Here is a 27,523-nt window from a genome sequence, read left to right on the forward strand (position 1 = left end):
TCCCAGGTTCGATTCCAGTCAAGGGCATGTACCTTGGTTGCAGGCACATCCCCAGTGGGGGGTGTGCAGGAGGCAGCTGGTCGATGTTCGATGTTTCTAACTCTCCATCCCTCTCCCTTCCTCTCTGTAAAAAATCAATAAAATATATATTTTTAAAAAGATAGAAAAAAAGAAACAAGAAACCAACCTGCTCAAGGGAACGAGAAAGGGTGAGCAAGAGGGACCCACATGGGGGACCTCCTGGGGCTGAGCACCCGCAGAGGAGTCGCGGGGGGAGACACAGGGACTGCGATCCCATCAGGTGCCTCGAAGTCTGCTTTTAGTTCTCACCCCCGTGAGCGCACTATTTGCCACGCTGTTTGGGGAAGTTGACGCCGGTCGGGGCTGTACGAGCTCACCACATCAGGTGCATTACTGAGGGGTCAGGGGTCCCAAGGTAGTGCGCTGGGGGGTGCCAGGGCCAAGGCCGGGGCGCGAGACTGCAGGCTTTCCACAGGGCTGGGGACTGGACGTCTGGCCTCCACCTCCACCTCCCACCTCCCTGGACGCCCTTTCTCCTCACAAAATCTACCTTCTCTCGCCTCCAAATTCCACTCACAACCTTCCCCTCCGTCCACCCACCGCACACTCTACCCCAGACCTCCTCCCCCCTGGGCCTCCTCCCCTCCTCCCTCCCCGAGTGCACGGGTCCGTGGGGCTCTGTAATGAGCGCCGCTTGCTCTCCTGTGTCTGTGCTACGACTCCGTCCGTCTGTCCTGTCTCCTCTAGGCCCTTGGGTCTGGGAAGGGGCCCTCCGGAGGCCTCCTTCCAGGAACTGCCTCTCGGGAGGTTGTGGACACCCGGCAGGAATCGCACTCACTGCTCAGCCGTCTTGGAGGACGTGGTGCCTCCCCCGTGCAGGGCCCTCAGCATTGCTGGGCCTGCCATGGGGTGGATGAGCTGGGAGTTTTGTGTGGACAGAGAGGAGAGGAATTGTTCCGGGGCCTTAAACTGGTCTTGGTGGAGAATCGCTGGAAAGCCTGAGTTCAGACAAGAGTCGATTCCCACTGGGAAGTGGTTTTGGCGTGGGCGTGAGAATGAAGACCCAGGAAGTGGTTCTGACCTGGGGCCTGGAGCTGTCAGTTCACCCTGGGGGTGCAGGCTGGATCCCTCCAGGCCTCAAAACAAGAGGGTCTGAACTGCAAGAAGCCCTGTGCTGAGGTGGCCAGGCAGGGGTGCTGGGCAGAGGGGCTGAGCAGAGGGGATGGGCAGGAGGGGTAGGGAGGGGGGCTGGTCAGAGGGGACTGGGAAGAAGGGGCCAGAGAGGCTGAGAAGGAAAGATGGTCAGAGCGGGGTGGGCCTGGGATGGAGGTTGAGCAGAGGAGCTGACTTGAGAGGACGGGCCAGGGGGACCTGGCCAGGAGGGAAGCCACAGCCAGAAGGAGGTACTGAGGGACAGCGAAGGAAGATGAGGGAACAGAGGGGATGGAGCTCCCCTGCCAGGCCCTCGGCCCCCGAGAACAGGCACAGACCAGGCTGTGATCCGGACAAACAGTGGACATGTTTTCCTGTTGAGACCCAGAACACTTCCCGAAACAGACGGAATCAAACTTGCTGAGACTCCCCTCCCAACCCTCCCCTCCTGCCCAGCCTTGGCTGCCAAGCTCTTGCCTAGCCTGGGTTTCCTTAGCCAAAGAGGCCGGAGCTCTCAGAAATGCTGGCCACAGAGATGCGGGCGAAGCAGGCCTCCCTGGGCGCCTGTGCTGGGCTCCGACAGGGGCTGAAGCTGCCCACGTCCCCCTCAGGCGGGACATAGCCTGGGGTGTGGGGGGGCGGGGTGTTGAGATCTGGCTGTGCTGAAGGGGGGTGTTCCCCGTTGATCGGTGCAAAGCCTAACAGGTTCAAGGTAAGTAGGGAAGGCGCACAGGCCCCTCTAAAGATTCAGGGACGAGACCAGCGGGTCGTGGGTGCATGTACCCATGTGCATAAGAACTGACGTCCCCTTATGTGTGTGGGACCCCGAAAGTCAGTAGAGTTGGGGTCCTCAGAGGCCACTGAATCCAACAGCCTGCCCCAGGCACAACCTGTTCTCTTCAGTCACCCTCTTTCGAGGCCTCTGGGGACCAACAAACCCTTCAAAGGAAGAGCTCCCACCATGTGCTGGGCACTGGCGACAGCAATAAAACAGCCTCTAAAACAGTCTCGGGTCAGGTCGAACGGTGCTTTGGTCCCAGCGGGAGGACAGGCAATGCAAACAAACAAACAGAGAATTCAAGGCAGGACAGGATAAGTGCGAGGGAGAAAAACCATCCATTTCCCTGCCCCAGTCACAGCCCTGCAGCCCCGCAGCGACTGGAAAACAGCCACATGCAGAGCCTTCTCTCTGCCAGATTCACTCCTCCCCGCTCCCCCCCCACCACCCCACCCCCAGCTCCTGCAACCATTCTGCGTGAGATTGGTTTCTAGGTGACCATCTAAAGGGAGGCCCGAGCCCTGCGGCCGTGGTCAGGCTGGGAAACACCCCACGGGACCCCCAGAGCCCGAGCTCGGGTGCCAGGGAGGCTGTGGGTTCCCATGAGCACAGCCGGCTCTGCCGCCTCCATCCTTGGCAGCCTCTCCTCACTCCTGACTCATCCTCAGCCCCCAGGCAGTGAGGAGCCCTGAGTCTTCCTCCTGAACCGCTGCTGAGCCGCGTCCCCCACCTTATCTTAAACCCAAGTGCCAGGATTGGTACTCATCCTGGTAGTTTCACCCGGCGGGAGGCCAACGATCCCCAGCCTGTCCGGCTCGTGCCTCTCCCGGCTCCGGTGGCAGTCTGAGCCTCCTGTGTCCTGGGCAGAGCTGGGCACAGCCCCTCGCAGGGTCAGAGGCACCTCCTGCCAGGGTGGCCCTGCTCCTCCCCGAGGACTCCGGGTGTGTGGCCGCTCTCGGAGCCACGGAGCCCGGGGACATGGAAGCCTGGCGGTCGGGGACAGCACGCGGTGCCTGAGAAAGGCCCCTGCTCGGGCGGTCAGCCTGGTGACCGATTTTGAAACTGGTTTGAAGGGTCACGTGTCAGCCGTTCCCACACCTAGATGACCGGGGGAATCTGTGTGCGGACTTTTAAAGAAACGCGTTCCCATGCCTTGGCCGGTTTGGCTCCGTGGATAGAGCCTCAGCCTGCGACTGAAGGATCCCAGGTTCGATTCCGGTCAAGGGCATGTACCTGGGTTGCGGACACATCCCCAGTGGGGGGTGTGCAGGAGGCAGCTGACCGATGTTTCTCTCTCACCGATGTTCCTAACTCTCTATCCCTCTTCCTCTCCCTTCCTCTCTGTAAAAATCAATAAAAAAATATATTTAAAAAAAAAAAAAAAGAAACGCGTTCCCAGGCTCCATCTGCAGTTTCTCAACTCGTCAGTGCAGGGTGGAGCCCGAGAATCTGGGGCTATTGACTCCACGCCGGCCCTAACCAACCCCACTGCCCTTCCCCAACGCCTGCAGACGATTGGTTCCAGAAACCCAGTCCCGTGGCTCTTCTGCGAGGTCCTCTCTGCAGCCTGGGACGCCCTCTGGCCATGGTCCCTGGCCCAACGCAAGTGTCAGTTCCGTGACTGACGCCCAGCTAAGCTGGGGGACGGAGGAGGGTGAGCCTCCAGGTGTCCCCTCACTCAGGGGGCCTCTCCTGCCATGGCCTTCCTCTCCCTCATCCCGCCATGGCTCCTCGGCTCTGGAGGATGGAGAAGATGGACAGCATGGGAGTGCCTGAGCCTGCGTGAGTGAGGGCGGGGTCTACCTCAGGGCCTGGATGAGGGTGCGGAGAGCGAGGCCCGGACCTCAGGTGCAACATGTAGTGACCAGAACACTCAGTCATCACAACAGAGAATAGTCAAGGCCCTGTTTTTTAAAAGTCAAAATTAATCCAAGTAACTATGATGAACAAAATACCAAACCAAGAAGGGGAGAGTCACTAAGGGTGCCAACCATGTCCGAGCCTGCGATAAAAGGAGTAATCCGCCATAGAAGCGATGCAGAGCATGTGCTACCCTGCTCCCTCCCTCCCCAGCTGCAGGCTGGCAGCGTCCCCCTCCCGCCCCCATGGCTACAGCTCTTGCTGGTTGGGTAGCCACCTAGCTCCTCTGTGCTGCTGCTCCGCCCAAAGTGCTCCCCCACCCCTTGCTGTCCTCCTGTGGAAACTGTCCCTGAATTCAACAGTCCCCCATTGAGAGAGAGAGAGAGAGAGAGAGAGAGAGAGAGATTGAGAGAGAGAGAGAGAACGCAGAGAACAAAGAAAAAAAGGATGCAAAGAGCAGGAAAAAGTGTTAAACATTTTAATTTTAAATATCTTTAGAAAGAGAAGATCTTACATCTCTGGCACAAGAACAGGAACCTTTTTTTTTTTTTTTAAACATATTTTATTGATTTTTTTTTTACAGAGAGGAAGGGAGAGAGATAGAGAGTTAGAAACATCGATCAGCTGCCTCCTGCACATCTCCTACTGGGGATGTGCCCGCAACCCAGGTACATGCCCTTGACCGGAATCGAACCTGGGACCTTTCAGTCCGCAAGCCGACATTCTATCCACTGAGCCAAACCGGTTTCAGCAGGAACCTTTTTAAAGAAAAGAATAATAAGAAAATAACAGAGAGCTCTTGGAAATTAGAAATATAAAAGTAGAGGGGGGGGGGGAGAATTGGCAACATTAAGAAAATAAGGTTTCCCGGCTGGCATGGCTCAGTGGTTGAGCATCGACCTATGAACCAGGTCACGGTTCGATTCCCGGTCAGGGCACAGGCCCAGGTTGTGGCTCGATCCTCAGTAGGGGTCGTGCAGGAGGCAGCCAATCAATGATTCTCTCTCATCATTGATGTTTCTATTTCTCCCTCTCCCTTCCTCTCTGAAATCAATAAAAATATTTTTTTTTAAAAAAGAAAATAAGGTTGAGGAGCAACCACCCCTGAGTGGTCTTCAAGCTGTTCTTCCACAAAATTTTTTTTTGTAATTTATTGATTTTAGAGAGAGAGATAAAGGGGGAGAGAAAGAGAGAAACGTCACTTTCAGGGATCAAACCCATAACCTTGGGGGATCGGAAGACACTCTAACCACCTGTGTTACTCAGCCAGGGCCCACAAACTCTTAAACAGAATGGAAATGAGGATGACAGAAAATAAAGTTTCTAAAAGTTGGGGGGGGGAGGAGAAAAGACTGAGAAAATCTCCCCAAAAGTGGAACAACAATAACATGCAAACTAACAAATAAACAACAAAAAGTGTGCCCGGCCGGCATGGCTCTGCGGCTGAGTGCCGACCAATGAGCCAAGAGGTCGAAGTTCCATTCCTGGTCAGGGCATGTGCCTGGGTTGGGGACTCCATTCCCGGTGGGGGGGCGTGCAGGAGGCAGCAATCCATGATTCTCTCTCATCATTGATGTTTCTCTCTCTCTCTCCCCCTCCCTTCCTCTCTGAAGTCAATAAAAATATGTTTTAAGAAATTAAGTAAAATAATGCAAAGGGACGGACAAAAAACAGAAGCGAGAAGAAAGTTTGAGGATCGTTCCCCAGGAAGGACGTCAAATCCAGGGAAACTGTAGAGAGAAAAGAATGTGGTAGGGAGACGATTATCAAAGAAACGAAGAGCGAGACTTTGCAGAGCTGGTGAATGAGTCTCCAGGTTGAAACAGTCCCTCAAACGTCCGGCCGCAGCAGAGCCCTCACCCTCGGGGGCTGCAGGGAACACCGGCAGCTCCCGGAGGAGGGGGGACATATACAAAAAGGGGGCAGAAGAATGGCCCCAAACCTCTCAACAGTGACGCTGGGAGCCAGAAGACAATGGCGAGGTGCCTGCAAACTTCTGAAGGAAAATTGTTTTTAATCTAGAATTCTATCTTCAGCCAAACCATCCATCAAGTGTGAAACAGAATAAAGGCATTTTCAGACATACAAGCTCTCAAAATAATTTTCTCTCCTGTGTAACCTTTCTCAGGGAGCTAAACAAATGAGGGGGAGAAGCAGGAACAACACAGGGTCGATAGAACAGGCTGGCCCAGCTGGCGTGGCTCAGTGGTTGAGCATCGACCTATGAACCAGGAGGTCACGGTTCGATTCCCGAGCAGGGCACATGCCCAGGTTGGGGGCTGATCCCTAGTGTAGGGCATGCAGGAGGCAGCCAATCAATGATTATCTCTCATCATTGATGTTTCTATCTCTCTCTCCCTCTCCCGTCCTCTCTGAAATCAATAAAAGTATATTTTTTAAAAAGAGAGCAGGATGCCCAACACAGGAGAGAGACCAGAGGTCCCAGTGATGAAGGAGAGGTCTGAGGACGGCTATGGGGAAGCAGGGGGCAGCCAGTGCAGGTTGGAGCAGGACTATGAGAGGTTTCGGGGGGTGGGGGTGAGGGCAGGGGAGAACTGACAGGTTTGAATGCCCCGAAAATTATAATTGAGGCTGTTAAACAACAAAATTCAATAGAGTGAATTTTAAATATCTTGCTGGTTTCATTGACCTATTGATGAATCGGGCAGCATCCCATCTAGCAGAGAGAAGGAGGGTTCTAGCCAAGAGTGGATGGTTCGTGTCAAGGTCACCTTCCTTCAGGGGATGACAGGGGTCTAGCCAGCAGTTTACCTCATTAGAGCTGACCAGGTCATTCCAAACTGACCGGTTTAAGATGCCACTCCTGGGAGAGGCTGAAACTGTAATTAAATTAGGTATTAAGTGTTGTTTCTCTGTCTTGTGGGTTTAGCACAAGGGACTCCATGGTGAGCCTGTGGTCTCTTTTTTAACAACGCCGATGGGCGTGTAAGAACATAGAGCTGTAGTAAATACAGAAAACTAAGCAAGAGGAGAGGGTAGGGGCCCAGGAAAAATAAAAACTCTATAAGAAAGTAAACAAGGCTATCACCTGCTTGGATTAGTGGTGAACTATATTTACATGATTATCATGATATAAAGCAGAGCATTTGGATTTCACAAAAATATCGGGAGAGGAAAACGACCCTCAGGGGAGTCTGTAAAAGGCAAATCTTCGTCTACACAACAGGCAGTCAGCGCATAATGTGCAAACGGATTAATCAGGAGGCAGCAGGACGAGCAAGTTCCTTAGAAATGGGGAGGGCGCCCCCAGCAGGAACGCCTGAAGCCCAGTCTCCTCTGAGCTGGGGGCGGGGGGCGGGGGGGGGGGGGCTACTGTGTTTTGTTTTTTAATCTTAGCATTCTTTGACCTTTTTGACTATCTGTAAACACTTAGTTGATTTTTAAAAATGTTATGAAAACATGAAATAAAGAAATCTATACTGAGAAACACATCCCCTTGTTCCTTCTCGTTTCATAGATTTTTAGCATCCGGAGAACCCACCCCCTTTACTCCCGGCCACAGACACGGACACTCTCACCAGGACACACACACACACCCTCAGGATAGACACACAGAGCTCATGGTGACAGACAACCAGGAACATGTACATCATCACCAAACCCTCAGACACGCAGGCAAACACACTCCCGCCAGCGCGCACACATGAATACACTCGCCCACACATATGCAGAGCCCTCCCTCCCCGCCGAAAGCCAACTGCAGGACAGCACGGCCTCCTGGCCTGGCCCCCCTGACCTCCTGCAGCCCCACCCCCGGAACTGCCCCAGGCAGAGGCGGGCCCCTCCTGGGACTTCACCCCATGAGCTCCCTGCCGCGAGGCTGAGCAGCCATGAACCCGTTGGGGACACTCGGTCGGTAGATGGCACGGAGATGAGGTCGGGAAGGGCCAGAGCTGGCAGCTGGATGCAGCTAGGAAGCCCCGTTCATCCAGCCTTTGCTGGAGGCCCTAAGCAGGGGAAGAGTCCAGTGTCAGGACACGCTGTGCGTCCTGCAGCAGATCACCTTGCCGCTCTGGGTCCACGAGGAAGTAGCAGCCTCTGTAACTCTTGAGATGCCAAGATGTCATGACCCACGTGACCCAGGCTGGGCCCTGCTTCCGTCCCCTCTAGGTCCCTAGCTTCACACTGGCCTCCAGGGCCAGCACCAAAGGACAGGTGTTTCTAACAAGTGTACACGGCCACGTGGAGGGCCCCCACCGCCCCGTCCCTCCCCCTCCACGTCCCTGCAGCACTCACCACCACCCTGGTCCTGTTATCCGGCAGCGTGTCAATGGCCAGGGTGCCCCCACCCAGGTCCTGGCTCAGCTGGGTCCTGTCCGGCTCCGACGCCTGCCCGGGGCTCTCCCGGGCTCTCCGGTTCCAGCCCCGCAAGGCCCCCTCGGCGGCCCATCCAGGGGCTTGGCCTGCATCCGGACCTGGGGGAAGGGGACAGAAAGGTGAGTCCTGGGAGTCCGGAGTGAAGGCCTGGGAGGGGAACCGGCCCACTTCCTCTGCCACCACTGCCTTTGGGGACACTGACTGCCAGGGCGGGAGACACCCCACATGCACGAGAGACAGGGACCCAGCCCCACTCCATGCACTTTGCACATGTGGCCCTTTCAGTCCTCACCCCGACCCTCCCCAGTAGGTGGATGCTCTCCACTTCACAGACAGGGGTCCGGCTCCCAGAGGTTCAAGAAGGTCACACAGCAGGTTAGGGATGGAGGTAAGTTTCAAACCCAGGTGGACCTGCCTCCTAAGCGGTGATTGCTCTTAACCTCAGCTGCCCTGGAATCATCGGGGATCTTTAAAAATCCCTGATGCCTGTGTCCCACCCCAGAGACTACGGTGGAGTGCGGTCCGCGGTGCGGCCTGAGCACTGGGATTCTTAAATGACCCCCAGGGGAGCTGTTGAGAAGCCCTGGCCCAGCCTAGGTGCTCAGGGGTTGAGCACTGGCCTGTGAACCAGGAGGTCCTGGTTCGATTCCTGGTCCGGGCACATGCCAAGCACAGGATTGGAAAGTGGTGGCACCCAGGCCATTGAGCAGCGATTCCTAGACTCGATGTTCTCTCCAGTTCCCTCATTAGATTTATTCTAAATGGCACAGATACCATGCTGGTCCATTCCGGACAGATGGACACAGATGTGACCTATATTGTCACTCCCATAGCCACCCCTACGAGGGATGTGTATACGGGACACAGACCACCAGACGAGTGGATCTGCGAGTCCCTGCGACCTTCGTCACTTTCAGGCCCACCCCGTGTCAGATGCCTGTCTCCACCCACTCCCCAGAGCTCCTGGAGGTAGCTCTTGCCCAGAGCATCCACTGGTGTTGTCACTGCCTGCCTGTCTCCCTGCTGCCCCCAGGACGCTCCCACCTTCTGCAAATGAGTATCCTCGGTGCCTAGCAAACACTAGGTGCTCAATCACTGCATAACTGAGCACGCGAGACTGGAGGTAACCTGGGAGCCAGCGAGCACAGAGATTGAGACAAGGTTTGGCCAGGCCCAGGCTGGGGCGGGGGCCAGGACTCTGCCGTGAGGCTCTGGTTTGTCATTAGACATTTTATCCAATTAAGTCATTCTTGGCTGCTGGCGCCTGCTGGACCCTTGCCGGCCCCCTTTTACTTCTCTGCCCCTAATCGCAACCAGATGCTCTGGAGAAGCTGGGGCGAGGGCGGCCTCCAGACCCCGTCCCCGCGATGCCCACTGGCTGAGATGGCCCTGGGCCCGGTGTGGGAAGACAGCCTGCCCTCGGTCCCATCCCAAGCCAGGGCTGCCTTGCCTTTCTCGGGCGAGGCCCACAGCTGCCTCTGGAAGCAGAACTGTTTGTGCTGGGCTGGTGTGCCCCGCTCCCCGCGTCTCCTGCTGCAGCCCTCGGGCCTGGGCAGGAGCCAGGACAGGAAAGGAGCATGTGCCGAGCAAGTAGAGGAGCTGGGCTGGCCTGGGCAGGGATGCTGGGATCTGCAGGCATCGCAATCCTGCAGCGGAGACGGGCGGGTGCCTGGATGGTGGGGGCCCAAGGCCTGGGGAGAGGGCAGGGAGGGGGTACCCAGCTAGAGGTGGGGTAGGGGAGGACACAGCTGTACCCACGAGCTGTTCGACCTTGGACCCGTCAGTTTATTTCTCTAAGCCTCAGTTTCCTCTGAGAGGCTTTATAAATAGAAGCTCAGGGTCAGAGGCAGAGTCCCTGAAGGAGGGCAGGGCAAAGGATAGACAGGAGTCAGCCCTACCCTGGCCTAGTCCTGAATCTTGCCCTCCCAAACCACACACTCCGTCTCCCTGCCACCCTCCCCCTCCCAGCTGGCTGGGACAGGAGATCATCCCCTCATCCCGTGGACGGATCCAACACAGCTGGTGGCTCACGTGTGTGTGTGCAAGGGCCCACGTGCCTGTGCATACACACGTGGGCGCGCACACACGCAGACTTGCCTGAAGGCCCTGGCCTCCCCCCATGTGTTCACGCCTGTGTTACACACCTATCCGAACCTCGCTGCTCCCTGCTATACCTCTGCCTTGCATTGGGGAGCCTCTGCGTGTGAGTGAGGCCAAGAAGCTTCCAGAACACACTGTTCATTTATTCCTCCCCTCATTCGCCCATGGCCCCACGCGGCATAGGGTCTAGTCTAGGGGGATGTCACAACAGTAACAGGGATCATGGGAATGACAGCTAGCTGTTAGAGAACGGCTGACACTGTGCGAGCGCCGTTCCAAGCGCCTTACACACATGAACTCATCTCATCCCCACAGTCAGCCCAGGAGGCAGGTGCTCGTTTTACATCTATTTTACAAACTGGGAAACTGAGGCACAACGAGTCGGCGGCAGAATTTGCACTCAGGCCAGCAGGCTGGCGCCGGGCTCTGTCCGACCACAGAAAGCGCAGCAGGAGGTGAGCAGCCACGCCAGCTGCTGCCCACAGTGCAGGGGCAGCCCCGGGGCAGGGCTGGCATGTGGGCTGGGCTCCTGGATGCCCTGCTCTGAGGACCATTGGACTTGCACCTGGGAGCTGCCCTGGGAGACTGTGTCCCCTGTCTTGGAGGTAGCGGCCCAACCCCCTCCCCATGCCACTGCCTTGCTCCGGGGCAGGACGCAATGGGCTGACTTCAGGAGGACAGGTCATGCCACCACAGTGCCCGGTCCAAGCCACCCTCATCCCACCCATCACCAAGCTCGCCATTCCAGGCCCAGAGCCACCACTCGGTCCAGCAGCTACTTCGGCCTCCACCTTTAATGCCCTTCCGCCGGGTTCCCACCTGCCCGCCAGCGCATCTAGGGGACAAACTGGGTGCCAACACTCCCAGGCGTCCCACTCGCCACAGGCCTCCAGCTGAAGATTCAGCAACTCTCCCCAGCATTCGAGGCCCTTGTGACTGGATCCCTGCTCCCTCTCCCGCCTCCTGACTCCCCAAAGCACCCAGCCCTGCTCTCTCCGGCCACAACGCTTCACATGCAGTTTCTCGCCAGGATCGCTCTGCTCCATACGTAAACCCTCCTCCCAGTGAGCTCTTGCTCATCCTTCAGGTCGCATGAGATGTCACTTCTTCCCAGCGCCTCCCCGGATATCTCTCCCCCTCTCCCAGAATGCTTCCTGTGGCTCCCCAGCCCCGATCATCGACCGATCGATCGCAACACATCGCTGCTGCCTGAGCATCTGTAGGCTCCAGGTGCCTGGCACAGAGCAAACACTCAGTAAGCTCAGAGATCGGGACTGAGGGGAAGAAGGAAGTGAGGGAGGAAGGGAAGGCGGGAGGAAGGAGGCCAGGAAGGACCTTTAAACGCCCTGAGTACTGAGACCCAGGAGGCTGACAGACCCTCCCCTGGGGCAAGGCCCCACTGGAAGCCGCACTGTCATGTCCCCGCAACAAAGGAGCACAGGTTTGGGATCAGACAAGCCCGAGAAAGAAGCCTGAATCCACGCCTTACTGCCTGCAACACTGGGCAGACTGCAGACGCTCTCTCCGCTTCGGCTGCCTCTGTGAAATGGGGATGGTGAGCCCTCCCCTTGGCAGGTCGCTCTGAGTCTTTAGCAAAATAAGGTTCACAAAGCATCCCGCGGGTCCAGCCTTCCCTGGGTCTCACATGAGGACCGACTTTCCGAGGGGCTTGGGACAGGCCCCAGGCCCTGAGCGGAACCCCTGCCTCCTCGCTACCTGCCCCACCCGCACCCTCTCCCCTCCTGCTGCCGGCAGGTCCCACCGAGGACCCTCATCTGGGGAGAGGGAAGGAGGCACAAGGGATTAGCAGGCAGGGACCACCAAGTAGCGTCAAAGAAAAGAGGAGAGGAAAGGAGAGAGAAGCGTTTGGCTCCCTGTGTGTTTCTCTTGAAGGAAGAGAGTGTGTGACCACCTCTGATCCACTCACTCATTCAGAACGTTTATGGAGACCCTGCTGGGTGCCGGGTGCCATGTTGGCTGCCGGGGTGACAACAGTGATCAGGCCGACACGGCCCCTGTGCCTGTGAAGATTCCAGGTGCTAAGACATACAGAAGATTAATAATACAGCCGGGCCCTCTGTCAACTTAGGCCTAATCTTCCGGTAAGTAAATTACCGTGTAATGAATTCTCTGATATTCTATGGAGTTGCCAACTTCGGCTTGTGGTCTGAGAAACCTTCATGTTACGGTGGCCTGTCCACCTGGGACAGATCTCAGCTCCCTCCTGAGCCATCCCCCAACCCAGCCCAGAGGACACGGGAGCCTCGTCGCTGAATGGCAGAACCCCGTCAGGCCCAGCTCCCAGCTGCCCTGTCACTCGTCCAAGGACTCCACCACCCATCAGAGCTGGGCTGTCCCTCCTTAGTGGCCTCCCCCAGAATGTCCCACCCCCACACCTGCTCTCTGCCCAAGACACCCCCTGCCTCCATTTGGCCCCTCTGTCCAATCCAGCCTGGCCTTGGGGAAGGAAAACTAAACTGAGAGTCAGCAGCTACCTGCTCTGGCTCCCAGAGCTTCCTTAGCTCTAACAGTCTCCCCTCTGCAGGGAAAGCCCACTTCTCCCGCCGAAAGCCGAGAAGACGGCGAGATTCGCGCTCTGCCTGCCCGCTCTGCCTGGCCTCCCCAGGCCTCTCCTACCTCAACCCAACTCCGAAGAGGCAGGCCACAGTCCCCCGCGCATCCTTGTTATCCCCAACTCCCTTTCCCAGACCTTCCCAGGGCTCCTCCAGTTCTGCCGGCGTTCATTCAGAGCCCTCCCCCATCGGCCCGGCACATCCTGAGTCCAGAAGATCCCACCAGGTGGGGCTACACAGGAGCTCAAACACTGGCCTGTCCAGCCTCTTCCTTTTTATAGTTTTTAAAATTATCAATCACCCAGACATATCATAACAAGTCAGAAAAGAGGCGACAGTCATCAAAAAAGAAAAAAGATCTTTCATAATCCCACCACCAAGAGTCAAAGACTTCGCCCGCAGCCTCGCTGTATAGAGGCAAGAGGCCCAGAGAAGGAAAACAACTTGCTCAAGGTCACACAGCAAGGGAGACGCTGGGCAGAGAAGCCAAGCCTCCAGCCGGCCGTTCTCTGTGTGGGCTCCCTGAAAACTGGTGGCTCTGCCCCAGCAGCCTCTTGCCACATCAGCTTCCACTGCTCTCTGCCCACATCTCCGCCATCAGCCCCCTCCCGCACCCAGGCCTTTATCAGCTGCAGACGGGGACCACTGAAGTCAAGAATGCTGTCACAGCCACTGTGCCTGATGCTAGCATCCCCCTGAACTAGCGGCCCAACTGCAACATACACACACACACACACACACACACACACACACGCACACACACCCGCTCTGTCCCATCGGAGGGACCCAGGCCAGTGAGGCACGGAGCTCTATCTTCCTGGTTCTCTCTGTCAAGAGGCTTGACTGCAAATTCCCCACCTCCCCAACCCCGAGGTGGCCTGGGTGCACGAGGAGGATGTGAAATTACCTGTTGAAAAAACGGTTCTTTTCTAACATGAGAGATTCGGGGTAGAGCTCAGAAAGGACTCCCAGGAGGGAGAGATGGTGGTGGAAGACTGGTGAAGGGGAAGAGGAGTGTGCAGACAGGAGCCCCAGTCTGGAGCCAGGGCAGCTAAAGGCCACAGGGCAGGGCAGGCAGGGGCGGCAGGAGGACCGGGAGGCTGGGGGGTAGGGGAGCCACAAGTCGCTTCTTCCTGGGCCCCGGACTGCTCTCCAGGTACCAGACGGAGAGGGGAAGGCTCCGGTCCCAGGCCGCCACTGCCCTTCCTCTGGGAGAGACCCCGGGTCCCCACCATCCCCCTGGCTGCTCCCACCCAGCCCCCAAGCCCAGCTCAGACCCAACCTGGGCCAGCTTGGGGGAAGGGGGAGGGAAGGGAAAGAGGAGGCAAAGCCTGGCAGACCCCCCATCTCATCAGAATTAGTCCCGCGCCCTGCGGCCAGGGGTCCGATGACCCTCGCCCTGTCCCTGGGGGCCCTCAGCCCCCCCCCCCGCCTGTGGAGCCGCTCCCCGGGGGGCCTCTGGGGTCCCTCCAGGAAGACAACTGTCGCTGCCTCCACCCTCACTCCCACCCCATGTGTGTGGGAAAGTGGGGTCCCGGTCCACCTGCCACAGCCAGAGTTCCTGCCCCCCCGCGGACAGTACCCCCCAAACCCCCCTCCACCCAACCCCGGCCGACCTCACCAGCCGGTCGGTACCTGCCCCCTCCCCGCCCCGGGCCCACCCGGCCAACTCCGGCCGGTCCTACCTGCCCCGGGCGGGGGGCTCAGCGCCCGGGCGGCCCCCCGGAGCACCAGCACCAGCAGCCAGAGCTGCCCCCGCATGGTGGGCGCCGGGCCCGCCCCCGGCCGCTGCCGCCGCGGGAGGAAGCCGGCTCGCCGCGCGGTCCCCGAGGCCGGCGGGCGGAGGGTGGGAGGCGAGGCGGCGGCGGAGCGCGGGGCCCGGCGAGGCGGCGGGAGCGGCGAGCGCGCGAGCGGGCGGGGAGCGAGCAGGCGGCGGCGGCCCGGGCGGACCCGAGGGGGCGGGGCGGGGGCGCGGAGCGTCCGGAGCGCCCCAGGCTCCCCGGCCCGTCCCTCGAGCTCCCGCAGCCGCTCCCAGGACAGCCAGGGGGGAGGGGGGAGAGGCGTGGAGCACCCTAGGAATGAGAGAACCCCGAAGAGCATCAGCTGCCCCCCCAACCCCGCACCTCTGTTCCTGCCTCCCTTCCTTCTTCCACGCCCCCGGGGGAAAGCAGCAGAGAGATCCGGGGACCAGACCCCAGAAGGGGCTGACAGCCCCTCCTCCGTCCTGGGCTCCGGCCATCCCCCCACCATGCCCCAGCTCCGCCAGCTTTCCCGACTTTCTGGGCTGCTCCTCGGAGTTCGTGGGTGCCCCTCCCACCCCCGGAATCTCCCCTTACCGCAGAGACCCACAACTCCTCGCCCAGCCGATGCCTGGATTCCACCCCCTCCCAGGGCTCCTGTCCGCTTTACCACGCAAACCCCCATTTCCAGCACCGTGTTGCCCCCCAGCCCAGCACACTTGGGGTGGAGGCGGCCGGCCCACCCTTGATTTCAAATAGATTGGACCTCTCCCCATTCCTAGAAGGTAACCCAGGCCACCCCTCGGGGGACCCCAGGCCTTCTCAGGGCCCGACCCAATCTTCAAAGCCAGCCCCAGAGCAAGAACACAGTTCACCCCCCTGCCTCTGCCGTATAACAGGCTCTGGGGATAGATTTTTTTTCCCTTCCAGGACAGAATAAAAATACCCGCAATTTAGGAGATTTAATAGACGGCGAGAAATCAGGTCAGGACTCGGAGGTGCCTCTTTCCGCCCGTGACCTACTTCATGTGACAGCAGGAGTCCGGGCGCTGGAGAATGGGAGAGTGAGGCGTGGGGGGCACCCTGGCTTCCACGGGTCTGGGGTCTAGGAACTGGAAAATCGCAGAGAGGGGTGTGGACGGAGCGTCTTTGGGGGGATTCCCCAAGAGGAAGGATGTGCGTGGGAACCAGAGAAGGAACCATGTGAGCTGGAATAAAAAAGGCACTCAAGACTCTCAGAAGCCCAGTTCCTCCTCCCTCAGGACCCAGGGTCCCAAAAAACGAACGCCCGCAGTCCTAAGCCCTCTATTCCCTTGCGGCGCAATGAGGCGAGGCCTGTCTGCAACTCCTTGTCTAACGTAAATCCCGACTTTGCAGACTTAAATGGGATCAAACAGGCCGCCGCTTCCAGCTTCGGCTTCTTGCTGCCCTCTAGTGGCCACGTGACGACCCGCAACGCAAAAACCGTGTTTGGCGGTTTCCTTCACTTTCCCGAACTTGCCCAGACGCTGTCCACCGACCGACTCCGGCTTCGGCCCGCTGGTCCGCTTCTCCTCGCCCCTACCTTCTGGGAAGTCCCTGCCTTCGGAGAGGTCCCAGGACGGGACTGCAGCTCCGGCCTGCGTCTCTTTGTGCGTTCCCCAGCTCGGGGTGCCTCGCAGTCTGTTTTATAAAGTCTACAAGGGCTCAGGCTGAAACAGCAACCTGGAAATAATTAGAAACAAATAACATGTAAATGTTTAAAAATGTAAACCTGTAGAACTTGAACGTACATCAGAATCACCTGGGGAACTAGTTTTAAAACAGATTTCCGGGCACCGCCCCCAAGTTTCTAATTCAGTCCGTCTGGGATGAGACGGAGAACCTGCATTACTAACATTCCCCCAGGTGGTGGTGCTGGTCCCCGGGGTCGTAATTGAGAGCCACTGCTGTGGAATTCTTGTTTCTTGCACTGTCTCGTCGCTTTTCGTCTGCCCAAAAGAGACGTAGCGAACGAAATTTCAATATAAAATTGTGGAAGACGAAGGGAAAAGCTTTAAAAAAAGTTGTTGTTTGACTCACGAAATGTGGGGCCTGAAAAGAACACGGCAGGGGGCACCCGGATTTGAACCGGGGACCTCTTGATCTGCAGTCAAATGCTCTACCACTGAGCTATACCCCCGCTGCTGGCAGCAGCGCCGCAGAAAGCTTCTTAACCCTCTTCTACAAGGCGCCGCGAGGAGCTGCGAAGAGTAATAAGGTCCAAGGTTTATAGCAGCGGGAAAAGACATAAATCTCAAGCGAATACACATCTGAATGCAGGGTTTGTTTTCTGAAGCACTGAGCTAAAGGCTTCTACTGACGGTGTAAGAAAAAAGCAAGTTGAGCCTGTGGAGTCCCTGGAGATCTTTCGAGATCCCTCACTTCCGGGAGTTCCTTCGAGCCGCGGTCCCCTTCTTTTTGCCCTGCTATCGCCCCCTTTCTGCTGCTCAACGCCCCTCTCTCCTTCCTACACTGTGACGCGGATTTCTCGGGGCCTTCCTTCCCTAGCCTAAGCCTCGCCCATAGAAACTAAGCCTCGCTCCCTAAGAACTGCCCTCGGGTCACTGGCCAGGCCGACCTAGCAGTGTGCCCACCTGCCCGCTACCGAGGAGAGTGGGCCTTATGTACAGTCCACATGGGTCAACCCGAAGGTCCAAGTCCTCTCTCGTAATGCATTCCACACCGGAAGGTCCAAGGCCCCCTCTCGCAATGCATTCCACTCTTAGACACACACGCAAGTGAGCTCGTGGGTTGGGCAGGGCCTGGGCCTCGGTCCTCAGTGACTGCAAAAGAGGAAGGTAGGGTCCGGGGCCGCATCTCCTGGCACCTCTAGGAAGACTTACAGAAATCGATTGCAGAACTAAGAAAACTGGAAAAACCTGGGTGGGCAGAGGGGGCACCCGGATTTGAACCGGGGACCTCTTGATCTGCAGTCAAATGCTCTACCACTGAGCTATACCCCCATCTCGTAATGATGCTCTTGTTATGATCACTTTCTTTGGAATAAGGACATGGTATCAATTTGTGTTCTTATCTGAGGATTATGCCAGAGAACTTAATGAGGGGGCGGGAGGAGAGTCGGGGAGGGGGACAGGGGCTGCTAGAATTCCTGAATTCTTCCTTCACCGTCAACGCCTCAGGAAAACCATCCTGGTCTTGTGGCGTAATAGCGCTGCTCCCGGTATACAGGGCAGCCTGGCTTTCCATCCTGTCTCCAGCTCAACCTACATAGGACGCCTGAGCTTTTCCAACCCCTAAGAACCCTTCGTCAAGCAGACAGAAATAAGAAGTACTTTTCAATGCCATTTATTACACATTTATAAAAAATTTTAAAAACTCTAATACAGTGCAAAACAAAATCAATACAAAAAGACTGACAAGATACACGGGTGGTCTAGAAGCCTGGGTCATTTGGCAGGAGTGGGGTTTACCTTGGAAGGACACTGGGCGTTAAGGACGTAGTTGGTGTGGCTTAAAGCCGGACAGAGGCAGCACCCCAGGGAATGGGAAGGCGGGGGGAGTGGGACTCCCTGCAGTGCCAAGGACTTTTCCCCTCCCACTCCCTCTCCCTTCCCAGCTGCTTTGGGTCTGCCTTCCTTCCCCTGAGCCCACCCCCTTTACCTTCTAGAATATCCTTTGCCCAAAGATGGCTGAGGGGCCAGAAAGCTGGGGTGGAGGTAGGGGGGTGGGAGGGGTGAGGTTGGGAGTGGGGGGTGAGGTGGGGGTGGGGTGGGGTGGGGGTGAGGTTGGGAGTGGGGTCGGGGTGAGGGTGGGGGTAGGGGTGGGGGTGGGGAGGGGTTCTAGGTTCTTACTCTGCCCCTCCATTTTTCCTACAGAACGGAGGGGAAGAGGCTCCACTCCCTAATCCACCCAACGTTTCCTTGTGTCTCCAAGAAGGACGCCTGCTCCGTGGAGTGAGGGCAGCTTTACCTGCTGTCCTGTCTGCGGCAATTCAGAGTGTGCAGTCTAGCTAGCTCCTCTGTGGGGAGTTAGGTGGGCAGCGGCTTCTCCCTGCCCATAGCTGCCCCTGCTCCCACCAGAGAATCGTAGGAAAGTAATAAATAGTCACTTGGGTTTTCCACCCAAGTAGTCCGTGCTAACCCCGAAGTTCCCGGTGGCCTCCGACTGGGACATCAGTTGGCAGTGGCCCGAGATTGCATCCACTGGAGCCCAGCAAGCAGCCTGCAGGACGGGAGGGACAGAGCAAGGATCAGTATATCCCGTGAGGATGATGGCCCTCAAGCCCCCAGCCCCTGCCCAAAGCCAACTGAACGGGGCAACTCACGTTACAGCAACCTTTCAGTCAATAATATAAACAGACTGAGTATGTACACTGCACCAGCTACTGTGCCAGGCACTGTGGTTACCGGTGAAAAAACAGACACGCCCTCTGGGGCTGACATCCAACAGAAGAGGTGGATATTAAACAAATGATCGCCCAAATAATTCCTTCACTACATACTGTAATAAAGGTTAGGAAGGAGCTGTACAGAGGCCTCTGGAAGTCTGGGAATCAGTGGGACTTCTCTAAGGAAGGGGCCTGGAGACCTACCTTGGCAATGTCTTTGGGCAGATCTCTAGCGCCCCCTTCCCACCCGCTCCATCGAAGGAGGCAGGGCCAGGGTGACTTCGAAGGCCTGGGAAGAGACCCCCATAAGCAAGTTCTCCTATTAGACTGCCAGCAACACCAGAACGAAGGGTGGGGGGATAGGGTGGTCTTGGTCATGACTTTATCACCTGGCACAGTGCATGGCACATGGGGGTACTTAGGAAATGCTGGTTGAATTGAACTGACGCTGGGGGGGGGGGGCAGCGAGGGGGTCCTCTTGACCCAGGAGGTAGCAAGAGACCACCGGAAATGTGTGGTTCTTGGCTGACCTGACCAAAGCCTCCCCTTCTTTAATCAGCCATCTAGGTCCTTGGCCTCTGTGATTCCACCTGAGAAGGAAGAGGGAAGGGCTCTCTCCAGACCTGATACGGGCCCTTTCTGTATGACCGTGACCGTGACCTAGCGCCTTCACATCCTTCAGGTGTTTGCTGAGCATCCCTTCTCAGCAGCCCCTCCCCAGATAGCTAGGTTGCAACATCCCCCTCCCATGTACTTCCAATCTTCTTTCCTACCTGACTTCCCCTGAGCACCTAGCACTTTTTAACTTACTACATGTATTTTTATTTTTATTGTCTGTTTCCTCCCCCCACCCCCTCGGGAACGTAAGCTCCAGGAGGGCAGGTATGTTTGTCTGTTTTGTTTACCGGTGTTTCTCCAGGGGCCTAGAACAGTGCCTGGCGCACGTAGGTGCTTAATACACGTTGAATGAGCGGTATCATTTACTCTCTACAGAAACTCTGGGAGGAAGTAGATTTAACCACCCTCCTCTTCAGAGGTGAGGAAACCCAAGGTCAAAAGGAGTCGTGATTTCTGCCTCAAAGGCTTGTCCCAGGTCTGCCCATGGCTCTGTCCTCTTCTTTCAGATCTCAGCTCAAAAGACATTTAGTAGAGGCTGCCCCTCGCCACCAGAGCTAAACCAGACCCATCCCCACCCCTCTGCCACTGTGGTCCAAGTTCACGTTCTTCATAGCACTTGTGAGCACCTAAACCGTGTGTGTGGGGGGGGGACTGTAGCCTCTCCCCCCATTAGGACAAGCTCCTGAGAGCAGGGCTGTCTTGCTCACTGCTCACCCACAGCATCTCAGCTGAGGGAAGGCGTGCAACTGACTTGACTGTGAACCAGACTCTGACAGGAGAGGCAGGAGGATGTTCTGATGGTCAGTCATTCATTGGTACCAGTCCCAGGAGGTCCAGGTGGGATGGCCACTAACCCTTCCCCGGTGAGGGCACAGCAGCCCTGTATGTGCCATGGGTGGTCTTTGATGGCACTCAGGGTGAGGAATTGGGAGATCTCCACGGTGGTCATGGAGTCCTTCAGATCCTGCTTATTGGCAAAGATCAGGACAGAGGCATCTCGCAGAGCCTGTGGACAGAGGAGCCCAGCCCGTCAGCCTTCCAGGGCCCAGCCTCCCTCCCCAGTGCCCCTTGAGTGTCCCCTGGCTCCCCTGCTGCCCCAGCAAGAGAAGCCCAAACCCAAGTGGGGTGGGCATGGGGGCCTGTCCCAACATAGCAACCCAGCCAGTGACACTGACAGCTCACAGATGCCTCCAAGCCAGCTCATAGAGCCCCCAGCAGTCCCATGGCACAGGAGTCGGACGATTCTCCCTAATTTGTAACTGGGTGGACAGAATTAGAGAGGCAAAGGCGCTTGCCTGGGGTCCCACCGTGAGTGGGACATGGTTTCAGAACCTGAACCAGCAACTTTGGCTTCTGTGGTCAACTGTGCTGAGGGCGTTATTGCCCTTCATCTGAGATAAGCTAGCCCTGCCCAAGCTGCCGAGCTAGAGGCGCTCAGAGGCCGAGGCACGGGAATGAAGCTCAGAGAGGCCAAGTGAGTAAGCTCAGGTCACACCGGGAGCCCACTGGGCCCTCTCCCAGCCGCAGGGGGCTCACCTCGTGGGCCAGCATCTTATACAGCTCCTCCCGAGTGGTCAGCAGCCGGTCCCGGTCCGTGCTGTCAATCACAAGGACGATGAACTGGCCAGCAGAGGGGGACCATGAGTGGTGGGCTTTCCCTTTGGTGAAGGTGCCCTCTGCCCAGCCGTGCTCCCCGCTGGCCTCTGCACTGCCCTGATGCGAGTCCCACAGAAAACGAACTGTCCCGTCTCAAGATCTCACTGCCCTAGTCCCATTTTTTTTGTCTTACATTTATTTGTTTTTATTCTACTCTCATTTTAATTCCCCTTTCCAACCAGACACCCGGAATACACAGCATGACCTCAGATTTCCTGCCAGAGGCTATGCCCTGGGCATTCACGAGCCCATTTAGGCCTCACCACAGCCCTTTGGAACTGACACTGAAGTTAACCCTTGAACAATGCGAGGGATGGGGGCAACCAACTCCCACACAGTTGAAAATCACATATAACTTTGGACTCCCCAAAACTTCAGTCCTCAGTATCCGCAGGGGACTGGTTCCAGGGCCCCTGCGCGTACCAAAATCTATGGATGCTCCAGTCCCTTATAGAAAATGGCAGAGAACAATGCATACAGTTGGCCCTCTGCGCATGTGGACTCCCAGCCACAGTGCCATTCCCGGGGACGCAGAAGGCTGGCTGTCTATATATTGAAAAAATTCACGGGTAAGTGGACCCATGTTGTTCAAACCCAAAGTTTTTCAAAGTTCAAGGGTCAACTGTATCATTATCCCGATCTACAGATGAGGGGACTGAGGTGCAGCAAGCTGACATATCCTGCCCTCAGCCACACACCTGGTGAGTGGAGTGCTGGAATTTAAACTTGGCTTTCTCGTTCCAGGAGTGAAACCACTGAATTCTACTGCTTCCAGAGAGAGTAAGCAAAACCCCCGGAGACAAGGGTCTACCCCATCCAGTGCATCAAACGGAAAAGTGCCAGCAAGCAGGCAAAGCTGCTAGGAAATACTCAAACATGCCCGCAGGCGCTGTGCTGCGTAAGTATTTGACAGGCATGCCTTAGCTACTGTTGTATTATTCAATTTTCACAACAACTCAGGGAGGTCGTAAGTGGGGGAACCGAGGCTCAGAGAGGTTAAGTCGCTGACTCATGTCACACAGCCCCTCCAGCCCCGGGCCCACCTCACCTCCGTGTTGGAGAAGTATGTGTTCCAGGTGGAGCGCAGAGCCTCTTGGCCCCCTATGTCCCACATGAGAAAGTGGGTCTTTCGCAGAACAACCTCCTCCACGTTGCTGCCGATGGTGGGACATGTGTGGACCGCCTCATTCATCAGGCTGGGGGGCAGGAGAGGTACCAAGAGCTCAGCCCAGCTCACTCACAGCTCTCGCCTCCGACCCCTCTGCTCCTAAGTCCGGCTGAATCTAGTTCCGAAGAAATCAGCCCAGGTGGACCGGGCCTCTGCTGAGCGGGAGTGAGACCAAGTCCTGCCCTGGCTTGGACCCCAGGGAGGGGAGACTGAGGCGAACAGTCTCCCCAAACTTTGATATGCAGTTGAATCACCTGGGAGCCTTGTTAAAATGCAGATTCAGATCCAGGGGCTCTGGGCTGGGGCCCAGCGCTTTGCACTTCTAACAAGCTTCCCCATGATCCACCGCTGCTGGTCTGTGGGCCACACTGAGCAGCGAGGGAGTCATTAGACAAACGAGACAGGCGCTCGTGAGGGCCATCCGAAAGGTGCTCTGGCTACAGTGACAGAAAACACACACCCTTTCACCTGCGAGGAATTCCTCCGGAAGATCTGGGAGGTCACTCTGTGCTCTTGGAGTTAGAGGTGAGAGAGAAGCTTCCTTTTCACTGTATACTCCTGTGCTGTTAGGATTTTTCTTTTCTTCTCATTTTTAAAAACCATTTCTATGTGTCACTTTGTCAGGGGAGAAAATCTGTCCTAAGTAAACACCCTGGAGGCTCCAGAACAGGAGAGATACCATCCGGGGAGTGAATTTCGGGGAAAACTCCGATGGGTAATAATTACTCAGCACATGTGCCGGGCTCTGCCGGACCAGGGGCCACAGAGCCCAGCGGACCCAAAGCTGGCCCTCCCTTAGGGTTGGCAGAAGGAAGGCAAAGACGCAAAGGTAGAGCGCAGGAGTTGAAAAGAGGGGACCCGCCGCTAGGGGGTAGAGAAGAGCAGGGAGGCGGGAGGAACTTGCCTGCCCATCAGCCTCAGCCTGTAGCCGAGCCTGGCAGGGGCCGGGGGCAGATGGCGGGGCGCAGTGGGGTTGCCCATACCCAGCAGCATTCGAATGCCAGGTCGAGGGGCCACTGATCTGAGTGAGGGGCCACTCTCCCAGGAAGGTCCCACTAGCGTTCTCCAAGTCACTCCTCCCGGGAACCCAGGGAAGAGCTCCGGTGATTGGCCCACGTGTTTGTCAGTCTGGCGGAAAAGCACAAGCCCCGCCCCCCACCCCCGGGAGTCACTTACAACTGGTAGAGGATGGTGGACTTTCCGGCGTTGTCCAGGCCCACGATGATAACCTTGTGCTCTGCAGGCATCCGAGGGAAGGGCAGGGTCAGGGCCCAACGCGATGACCAAGGGACTGTGGGACCCACTAGACCGCCCACGAAGGAGGCAAGTGTCCCCAGCAGGCTGGGGGACTTCCCCGCGGTACCACTTCTGCTCCCCCGCCCCCATCTCCCACTCACCCACCCCCCAAAAAGAGGGGAGTGGGGACCAACAGGACAGGTTTCTTTCCCACGGCCCCGGACACCAGCCCCACCTCCCTCGCTCCACAATTCCAGAAAAGTGGTTGTCTGAAGGCTCCGGGGAGCTCAGGGCTTGTCAAGACCCGGAGGGGTCGGGGAAAGAACCGAGCGCGAAGTCATGATCGCAAGAAGCCGGCGGCGGCGGCTTTTACCCCGAGGATGTAGCTCGCCCAGCCTGTGCCCTGGGGCGCACCGAAACCCGCGACCCGCGAGGAGCCGGCAGGGAAGGGGCAGGGGAGCCTGCGCGTCGGGCTCGGAGCGCCCGTGCACGACCCTCCCAGTCCTAGGTTACCCGCGCATCCCAATCCCGGGAGACCCGGGCGGGAGCCGGATCAAAGCGATCGCTTGGATGCCCTAGGCGCCCCTTACCCTGTTTCCCGAAGATGCCCATCAATTTGGCCATCAGTTGTCCCATGGCGCGTCCGGGGCCGGGCAGGTGCAGGACTCAGTGGCCCTCGGGGGCCGGGGTTGAGCCCGGGCGCTTGGAGCCCCGCCCCCGGGGGAGGGCCAGCCGGGGTCTATAAGGTCACGGGATCCTCCTGAGACTCCTGCAGGGCCTGGGAATTCCCTGAAACGCTGAGCCTTCAGGGGTGCTATGGCCGTCAGGCTGACAACAAACTACTGTCCAGAGCCCTGGAGGTGGTAGGAAAATGGGGTCCAGACTCCACATCCTCCCCCTCCCCCTGAGAAAATCCCAGAGTTCTCTGGGTGGACTGCTCCCCCACTGCCAATCCAGGAGACTCAGACGGTGTTCCATGACCATGTCCCAGCTCTTCCTTCCCCAAGGCCATGTCTGGAGCATGAGGCTAAAGCAAAACCCTTGGCCACCCACCTTCTCCACCTACCAGCTGTGTGGGGTAGACAGGGCTCACTGATCCCCTCTCTCTGAGCTGGGAGAGTATTTTGACCCTCAACAGATCTCTAGCTGTTCACTTGTCTGGGTCTTGTAGTTCCCTGGGGTCTCCCTCCTTTGGCAGGTCCCTTGGTGACAGGCAACTTCTATGACCTACTGACAACCCGACTGCTCAGGCACAGCCCCCCTGAACTCAGAGGGTAGGCATCTGAAGACAGGGATGGAGCAAAAAAGACATCTCTCAGCCACAGACCCTACAGAGGGACTCCAGATACTAAGACACGGCAGAGGAGGAACAAGAAGGGGGAGCCGCTCCTTGATGTTTGTGAATTTCCTTCTTTGCTTAAACTGGGGAAAACCAGAAAACAAAAGGAGAAGTGGGGAAGGCACACCAACCGCAGGCTGCAGGGCAGTTAGGAGACACCAGCCATCACCCAGGGGACTTGGCTCCTCCCACCCCTCTGCTCTAACGGGTCTCCCTGCCTCTGTCTCCCCTTACCAGGCATCTCCTCACAGCCTCAGTCCTGTTAACCTTCCCAGTCTGTCCCTCCACAGCTCCTAAGCCTTCAATGGGTCCCTATTGCCCACTGGATTCAGATCAGTCTCCTCACCTGAAATTCAGGAACCTCCATGAATAGCCCCATCTGCCTTTGCAGCTTATCTCCCATGTTTGCCTCCAAAGGGCCTTGCTCACACATGCACAGCTCTTTCCAACTGTGCCTTTACCTCTGCGTTCCCTCCACCTGAATGCCTTTCCCTTTTTCAGAAAGGAGGGTTCCTGAGCCCCATCCCATTGGCTGCCTGCCATAAAAGCCACCTACGCGCCAAGCTCCGGCCTGCTTCTCCAGCCATATGAGACTGCGGACTGGACTGGACTGGCATGCCTGTTTCTTCCAATCATCTGTGATTCCTAGAAGGCGGGGTTCGTGTCTTGTTCACCCGTGTGCCCCCCACCTGGTCCAGTGCCCGGCCCACAGTAGGAATGTGTTGCTATTGGATTGAAGTACAGTGAGTTAAGCTACAACCTGAGAAATGGTTTTGGAGTATTAAAGAAAAAAAAAAAGTGTGAGTACAAGTTGAAGAGAATGGAGGAAGACAGGGAAGTTTGTGAAGAGAAGAGAGAAAAGAATTCACTTAATACAGAATTTTCATTCACCCCACCCCCCACCCCCCAGATTCCTAGCAGAGTGAGAAGGAAGAAGAATTGGCTAGCGGAGCCCATCTGGCTGATTTCATTTCGGCCCTAGGAAAAAAGGAGCTGGGGCTGCGGCTGGGTGCAGGAGGGTGAGGGCACAGGAGGTGCTGAGGGAAGCAGCAATGTGTTAAGCATTTTCACCATCTGTTTCCTGGGGGTGGGGGGGACCTGTGAGTGTACCCTGCCTCCGCCACCACCACCACTTGCAGAATTGAAAGTGACATTCGGCCAGCTGGAGCACGTTCAGTAAACAGACCAGAGCCCAGCCTTCCTTGAGGCCCAGAGCTGGGTCTTAGAGGCATTTTGTTCACTTTTCATTCATTTGACGAATACGATCAGGAGGTAGGAAGCATGCCAAGTAGACAAAACAGACCCAGTCTGGGTCTTAGGAAGCTTACTGTCTAGTGGGAAGACAAATACACACACCAAAATCAAACCGACAAAAACAACCAACCAACCAACCCTGGCAGGCAGTAGACGGGAAGGCCTGATTTAGAAGGGAGCCAGGGCACTCTTCTCTGAGGATGTGATCACGGGAGCTAAGTCAAGCTTTCGCTCTAGAGTGCTGGACTGGAACACCCCCTCACTTCTGGGCCGTCGTGGCCCTGCTCAGCTCATTTCATTTTTGATTGGTGGAAACCTTCAGCCACACCTAGGACTGAGGCTCGCTCTGGTGCAGAACATATTGCAAAGACAGAAGCAGCCAGTCAGGTGTGTGTATGTGGGGGGTGAGGGGGGCGGAGATCCCCAGCGCCTCAGTTCCTGAACCCCTGAGGTGGCTGTGGTAGCAGAACCAGCCTCTCTGGGCCTCATCACAGCCAGCTTCATGGTTGACGTCCCGTGCTGACTGTGTCGGTTGAGGGCTTGTGGTTACCAAGAGACAAGTCCCTCTCTCTCCTCTCTCTCTCTCTCTCTCTCTCTCTCTCTCTCTCTCTCTCTCTCTCCTCCCAGTATCTCCAAGCCCCTAGAGATGCCCCTGCCTGTATGTTCTGGGCAAATGCAATTTCAGGCAGAAGGCACATGGGGAAGGGACACATATTCAGATACCTGTTTCCCCTCCCTCCCCCGCTCCGCTCCCAGAAGCTGGGCCATCCTGGGGCAGGGGAATTAGCCCTAGACTTGGGGGTCATGACACCACAGAACTTGAAATCCAAACATCTGAGTCGAAGTTCTTGCTCCAGTGCCGTGTAACTATGGACAAGCTGCTGGATCCCTCTGAGCTTTATCTGTAAATGGTAGTTAATAATCCCCGCCCTCGGTACAAAAATATCAGGCTCCACGCAGGATGGAGCTCTCTGCTGAGCACTCGGCTGTCTTCTGCTCTTCTCCTCGGGGCTGTCCTCCTACAGCACCATAAGCCCACCTTGTCCAAAGCTAGGTATCGTTTCTGCCTCTAACTTGCTTTCTCTCTATAACCCACAGTCACCCCAGACACCTCCCTCTCTCTCAGTGACCATCTCCAATTGCTCCTCAATAGCTCTCCATTCTGTTCGACGTCTCTGACAGCCGCAGCCTCCTTTCCCGCTCCCCTGCTGAGGTCTAGTGCAGGCCCTTCTCATTCCTCACGTGGAGTACTGCAGGTTTCCAGGCTCGACCTTCCCGTCTGCTCCAAACTGCAACCAAGGCAATCTTGCTATTGCTGCGTG

The 27,523-nt window shown here is 57.0% G+C and overlaps 3 protein-coding genes and 2 non-coding genes across 9 annotated transcripts in view; 1 reads left to right on the forward strand and 4 right to left on the reverse strand.

Annotated features, from left to right (window-relative positions):
* Positions 1-14,785, reverse strand: part of PLXDC1 (plexin domain containing 1) — a 55,657-nt gene extending 40,872 nt beyond the window's left edge. The window contains exons 1-2 of one of the 2 annotated variants that reach the window (XM_059670847.1): positions 14,508-14,785; positions 8,069-8,247 (exon numbers count right to left, since the gene is read on the reverse strand). In XM_059670847.1, the coding sequence (XP_059526830.1) occupies positions 8,069-8,247; positions 14,508-14,583 (255 nt within the window). In that variant the 5' untranslated portion in view covers positions 14,584-14,785. The remainder of the gene's footprint in view (positions 1-8,068; positions 8,248-14,507) is intronic. The other variant, XM_059670846.1, reaches the window with a different exon arrangement.
* Positions 7,662-27,523, forward strand: part of RPL19 (ribosomal protein L19) — a 44,031-nt gene continuing 24,169 nt past the window's right edge. Inside the window, exon 1 of the mRNA XM_059670849.1 lies at positions 7,662-7,665. Within this exon, the coding sequence (XP_059526832.1) occupies positions 7,663-7,665 (3 nt within the window). The 5' untranslated portion in view covers position 7,662. The remainder of the gene's footprint in view (positions 7,666-27,523) is intronic.
* Positions 16,651-16,722, reverse strand: TRNAC-GCA (transfer RNA cysteine (anticodon GCA)). The gene has a single exon. It is a non-coding gene; the product is annotated as a tRNA-Cys (tRNA).
* Positions 17,474-17,545, reverse strand: TRNAC-GCA (transfer RNA cysteine (anticodon GCA)). Its single transcript has one exon. It is a non-coding gene; the product is annotated as a tRNA-Cys (tRNA).
* Positions 18,395-25,536, reverse strand: ARL5C (ADP ribosylation factor like GTPase 5C). Of its 4 annotated transcripts, none has more exons than XM_059670838.1 (7): positions 24,199-24,268; positions 23,549-23,609; positions 22,627-22,740; positions 22,253-22,400; positions 21,085-21,168; positions 20,403-20,554; positions 18,395-19,520 (listed from the first exon to the last, which is right to left on the reverse strand). In XM_059670838.1, the coding sequence occupies exons 4-7, from the start codon at positions 22,394-22,396 to the stop codon at positions 19,349-19,351; spliced, it is 552 nt and encodes a 183-aa protein (XP_059526821.1). In that variant the 5' UTR covers positions 22,397-22,400; positions 22,627-22,740; positions 23,549-23,609; positions 24,199-24,268; the 3' UTR covers positions 18,395-19,348. The 4 variants fall into 4 exon arrangements, with proteins under 4 accessions (XP_059526821.1, XP_059526822.1, XP_059526823.1 ...); XM_059670839.1 differs by having other exon boundaries at positions 22,627-22,809; positions 24,199-24,259; XM_059670840.1 differs by lacking the exon at positions 22,627-22,740 and having other exon boundaries at positions 18,395-18,764; positions 24,199-25,536.

Source organism: Myotis daubentonii, chromosome 16 (genome assembly GCF_963259705.1).
Source record: "Myotis daubentonii chromosome 16, mMyoDau2.1, whole genome shotgun sequence".
In the NCBI taxonomy this organism is placed as follows: domain Eukaryota; kingdom Metazoa; phylum Chordata; class Mammalia; order Chiroptera; family Vespertilionidae; genus Myotis; species Myotis daubentonii.

Coding starts and splice junctions, on each gene's coding strand:
- ARL5C (XM_059670837.1), bottom strand. CDS start 24,244: ATGGGACAACTGATGGCCAAATTGATGGGCATCTTCGGGAAACAGG. Junction 20,555..21,084: donor ATAAGATGCTGGCCCACGAG/GTGAGCCCCCTG, acceptor CTCTGTCCACAG/GCTCTGCGAGATGCCTCTGT. Junction 19,521..20,402: donor TGTGCCCTCACCGGGGAAGG/GTTAGTGGCCAT, acceptor CTTCCTTCTCAG/GTGGAATCACAGAGGCCAAG.